Source organism: Morone saxatilis, unplaced genomic scaffold (assembly GCF_004916995.1).
Source record: "Morone saxatilis isolate NCDOM2014 unplaced genomic scaffold, NCSU_SB_2.0 Contig20, whole genome shotgun sequence".
NCBI classification, from domain to species: domain Eukaryota; kingdom Metazoa; phylum Chordata; class Actinopteri; family Moronidae; genus Morone; species Morone saxatilis.
Window position 1 is genome coordinate 24,849,646 of NW_023339763.1, and position 5,477 is coordinate 24,855,122.

The 5,477-nt window shown below is 40.5% G+C and overlaps 1 protein-coding gene across 1 annotated transcript in view; it reads left to right on the forward strand.

The window, feature by feature from the left end:
* The first annotated feature begins 189 nt into the window (after window positions 1-189).
* The window catches only part of picalma (phosphatidylinositol binding clathrin assembly protein a), a 10,954-nt gene continuing 5,666 nt past the window's right edge, over window positions 190-5,477 (forward strand). Inside the window, exons 1-6 of the mRNA XM_035666059.1 lie at window positions 190-195; window positions 435-568; window positions 2,010-2,095; window positions 3,876-4,019; window positions 4,482-4,565; window positions 5,042-5,122. Of these exons, the coding sequence (XP_035521952.1) occupies window positions 190-195; window positions 435-568; window positions 2,010-2,095; window positions 3,876-4,019; window positions 4,482-4,565; window positions 5,042-5,122 (535 nt within the window). The remainder of the gene's footprint in view (window positions 196-434; window positions 569-2,009; window positions 2,096-3,875; window positions 4,020-4,481; window positions 4,566-5,041; window positions 5,123-5,477) is intronic.

Sequence of the window (5,477 nt, forward strand, 5' to 3'; positions counted from 1 at the left end):
AAGTCTGGCGGCTGCATTTTGTACTGTAAACGATTTTACAAAGCTTGACTGAGGCACGTGTAGAGGAAGTTACAGTAATCTAGACGGGAGAAAATGAAGATGTAAATTAATTGTTCTAGGTCACTGGAGGACAAAAGCTTCTGTTTATTTTGTAGAAAACAGAAAACAGGACTGGACAAGTTTTGTAACATGAAGGTCAAATGTCATATACTGGTCAAAGATGAAATGTAAAAATGTAATTCTAACATCCCCTGTTTGATTCAGGGCCTTTGCTGTACGTCACCCCTTTTAATCTCCCCATATTTCATGTCTGACTCTGCTTTGAACAGCCAAATTATAGCGAAATGCTTAAAAAAACAACTGAGTAGTCACACTGAGTAGTTGGATACAAGTTAGCCTCTGCGTTGATAACATAAGCATCCTAATCATTGTAGGAGCAGCGTCTGAAAGAGCTTCAGAAGAATCCTGCTGCAGCGACCACAGACTCCTCCCCTGTCTTCACGGTGGACGGGACCATCAACTCAGCCCCCGCCATTGACCTCTTCTCTACCCCCAGCTCTACCAACAGGTGATCCCACAGGACTCACACCCTGTCAATCATCTTAAAGGTTCTATATGTAACTTTTAAAAAGTGTTAATGGCCGTTAAGTGAACTGCAGTCCTGCATCCTGTTCTCACACTCACTCGGTACACAGTTCATAGGCACTCGGGAGCATCATAATGGCCATCGGCTAGTGGTGACATACATGAGACTGAATGCTGGAAAATAAATTACAATCATGTTTAGAAATATTCCTATATTTTATTTGGACCATTGACTCCATGCTACTAATTAGCTTGCTGTTTACAAATCAGCTTGACCCACACCACAATGTCAAGCCACAGCTAGCCAAACGCAGCTTAAGTTAGGCTACAGTTAGCTTGTTAGATCGTAGATTGTTACCACATTTATTTTTGGCTAAAATCGACACATTTTAAGCTGTTAATTTTGGCAAGCTAGCCAAATAACATCTAGTCAGAGTATTTTGCTCTTGTTATGTAAATGAGCAAGCAAGCTTATTTGAGCCTGTCAGCTGCAACCCAGCCATGCTGGTAACGTTTTCCAGCGCTGGCCACCCACCCTTGGACTTTGTGTTGTGTTGGGAGATGGGTGTTTGTACGTTGACGTTAGCAGACTCCATTTTCAAGCTAATGTTAGGTAAAGTTGCACACTGTTGACACTGTAGAGAAGTGGAGAGAGAATGTACAGAAACAGGACATAAATGTAACATATATTGGATTTCCCTCAGCCCACAGGCAACTGAGAAAGTAGGGGGAGGTCTCATTCTTTAAGTTAAAGTTACAACCCATTCTCACAAATTTGCAGTAAAAAGTAATTAATACATGAAAGTCATGCATAAAATGCATAAGAATCATACATATGGAAACTTTAAAGTGACCATCATTCTGTTTCATGGCTTCTCTGCATGTCTTGAAGGAGATGCCACTGCATGCTTTTGCTTGTACATTCAGTTGCAGATGAAACATATTTAGATCAAATAGTTTTTGCAGTTCTTTAACTGCTGTTTGTTTATAAAACGGCATAAATGGAATTTTAGAAATTTGAAGTGACTTAAATCAGCTTTGTGGCAGCTTATGTGTTTGAGCTTTTTGTGTTCTACACCTTCAAGGTTGGTAGATCGATGTTGACAATGTAGTTGAAAGGATTACTTAAATGCAAGTAGATGAAAATGGTTTCACAGGTTCTCTAAGATTAGATGAAACCTTGATCCCTGTATAGAAACTGGGACACTGCAGCAGCAGTACTGATAACAGACAGTTATAACACCAGAATTTGTACATGGAAATAATCAATAATTTTTAGCTGCACCTGGATTGCTGAGGACAAAACTGCAGTCATATTTGTTTCTTCTAGTACCAACCTTGGAGCTGGGGAGAAAATCTAATGTTTTGTGAATGAGTGACTGATTTATCCTCTATGCCCTTGTTTTCCTGCTCATTCCCTCCAGCAACTCCAAGGCAGCCAACGACCTGCTGGACCTGCAACCGGCCTTCCAGCAGCCGCTGCCCCTCTCCACCACTAACACATGGGGAGGTGAGAGCTCCACACTTCTTGGCAACTCTTCAATCCACACTGCTACCACATGTAAACACATACTCATTAGCGCACACACACCTCTCTTAAAAATTCTCCACAGTACACACATACAGGATGATTGCTAATTTATTATAAAAAGGGAGGGTTGAGGTTTACAGTATGATCATTCAAATTAAATAGTTATGTGGAAAACCAAGAACAGAATTAAAAAAGAGTTGCAAATACCAAACATGCATATTATTAATGGTAACTACTTAAAACCCAGTACTGGCACCTACTCATTAATTGATGTCTTTTTTTGTGAGGTGGCCATATATTTTGACCTGTAGTTGATGTTTTCTGTTAAACATCAACTATCCCTACTGGCCCTACATACACAATGTCCTCCTTACTCATGAAAAGGACAGCAGGAAAAATAAGTAATTCATTTGTAATCATCATGTACCGAATTTATATTCTCTGGTCATGTTTATGTGAATGGGTTTTGGTTTGTGTGTTAAACCCTTTCTATTTGCTAACATGAGCACAAGCAGAAACAACAGTTTTCTTGCTTTTTATTTTATTTTACTTATTTTTATTTTATTTAAGGACATATGCCTGCAGTGCTTGCCAGTATCATATTACTGTGCCTTTTTTAAAGGGATTTAGGTTTGGACAGTTTGGAGAAGCTGACAGAAGTCCTGGCAGGAATGCAGAGCAATGCACTGCTGCAGAAAAATGTATTTTAACCACATAAAAAAGGCCCACCTCAAATAACAATGTACACTACATTACGAATATTTTCACCACTTTACCTTCCTCTCAGACAGCTTTTTTCTTTGGTACTAAACGTAGAACTTCTATATCCCTATTCATAAAGGCTTTGACACACTAGTCCAAAGGTCAGCCATGGGACAATGTCAGGCCCTTGGTAAGCATCTGTAGCCCTAGTTTTTGCAGTGTCTTCCACACCGTTGGCACTGTCTGAGGTTTTTCCTGGTACTGACTGCTGCCACATGGTACAGAGAGGTATTACCTCTTGCATAGTTGCAGAACATACTTGCTAGTTGGCTGTACTTGGAGTCGAGTCGGTGGGTTCTTGTGTTGGCCTAGACACAGGCGACATGAGGCAATGCAACAATCTGCTTTTGTTGCCCCCATAGAAAGCAGTGTGTTGCCCTGTTGCTCTGCTGGGACTCTTGTCTTTGACTTGCATAGTGCCAAGTTTGAGTTGCAACCTTAACTCATATCTCTTTATAATGTTGTTTGAAGTGTTTCCACTTCAGTTTCATATCAGAAGGTATGTAAATAATGTAGTATAATGTTAATGTGCAGACTAAAATTATAGTTTTATACATAGTCCATGCTCATTTACTTCAAGTAACTTTTGTTTTTTTCTGACTTATCCCTCTTAAGAGTTAAGGCACAGTGGATTTTTATAAATTAAATTACTCTTTTATTGTGAGCACAGATGTCTTTGGATATCAGCCCCTGTGCTGGACTCTGACCGTTCTGATAATGAAGACCCTTAACCCGTGGACTAACTAAAGCGGTTGTATAAAGCTGGTGGCCAGGCCTTAAATTTGGCCAATAAGCAGCAGAGTGCATGATAACAACCTTTTTCTCCAACACTGTTTTAATCCTCCTCACCTGCATCACTGACATTTTCCCCCTGCACGTCATCTTGCATGCACTTTTTTAACTTCTCTTTTAAACTGTCCTCACCCTCCTCTCCACCAAAATCTCTCTGTTCCCTCCTTTTTTTTTTTCTTGTCCTCCTTTTTCTCTGCCCGCTCAGATCCTTTCACCTCTGCTGCAGAAGCTGTGGAGGAATCCATTCCAAACTCAAACCCTTTCCTCACACTACCTGTTGTCGACACCTCCGCCGCGTCCTCAGACGCTGGCAGCCTGTCCTCTAGGACACCAAGCCATGAAGTGTTCGGTGGGATTGTTTTGCTGCATCTTCTCCTTTCTTGCACAGTCTGGATCTCATTTTGTGTCCATACAACATGTTAATGTCTCATAACGTCACCCTGACTAATGATTGTAGTTGATTTCAATGTGTAATTTGAAATGGGTACGGAGTGAAGATGTAGAAGAATATTTCAAAGTAGCGGGGGAAGAAATGGAGGAAATGCCTGAAGTGGTTTAGGGTCACTGGTCAGAACATACTGTTTCTTAACCCTTTTCTCAGATTCATCAAAGATCTGGCATGCTGCCCTTCTCCAAATATTTGCTTCCTTCCACAATCAGGCTAAGTTCCTAATGTTTATTTTCTTAGCTCTTAGCTATCTTTGATTTAAGCTGTTTAATCTTTTATTTGCTTTTTGTATTTCTGGCCAAAGCTCTCTGGTGCACGAATGTCTATCTTTATCAGCAGCGGTTTTGTTTTGTTTTACTCCAGATCATTACAATCCCTTTTTTGACTCAAGCTCTTCCCTGGCATCTGATCTTGATGCTGCTGCACATACAGAGACATTTATCACAGGTACTATAGTGGACAACTGTCTGGCTGCTAGAGTGCTGACATGAGAGTAGTGCAATGTTGTGTAGCATTTGTGGAATGCCATGAGTAGAACTTGATTGACACGGTGTCTCAGTGACTGTTCCACAGAGCGTTGCTGCTGAACATCCCGCCTTCACTGCTTTGTACAAGCCAGTGGGTGTGAGCCTGCATTGTTTTGTGGTTAGCCACTAGTTGTGCGCTTCCCAAAATTTTTGCCCTGTATTTAGTCTAGCCATGTGATGAGTGCTGGCTTCCTCTGCTTTTGTCCCAAAAAAATCATGATCTTTGTTTTTTCCTCTGTTTCAAAAGCTATTTCCACAGTTGCTTTGCTTCATTGCTGCCCTTTTCACTGCTTAATCTTTTTTCTGGTCTTGTATCGTCATAATCTTCTCCCTTCTTCCTCCCTCTTCTCTCTCCGTCTGGTTCTTTGTCTGTCTGCTGTTGTTGCTGTGTGTCAGACTCTTTCTGTGGGCCAAGCCCTTACAACACCACTCCTCTCTTCCAATCTGAGCCCCCTGCCGTAGCTGGTCTATTCAGAGGTAGGTAGACCCAGGTTGATCCAGGTGTTACAAGTCCTATGCAGAAATCCAACCTAAATCACCTGATGTACCTTAGTTTGGTTGTTTTGAGGTTGTATTTTTACTTTTTTTTATAATGTCAAACAGAACAAATGTGTGAATCTGTTAATCATTTTCTCAATTAAGTGTTTGCTCCATAAAATGTTATCAAGTTTATCACTGTTCAAGGAGAGGTCCTCAACTGTCTTGTTTTGTCCACAACCCAAAGATATTGTTACTACTATGACTATGAACCCAGAAAATATTGCTGAAATCTGAGAACATGGAATTTTTTTTCTAAAACAAATGACTGAAAACGATTAATCAATTATCAAAA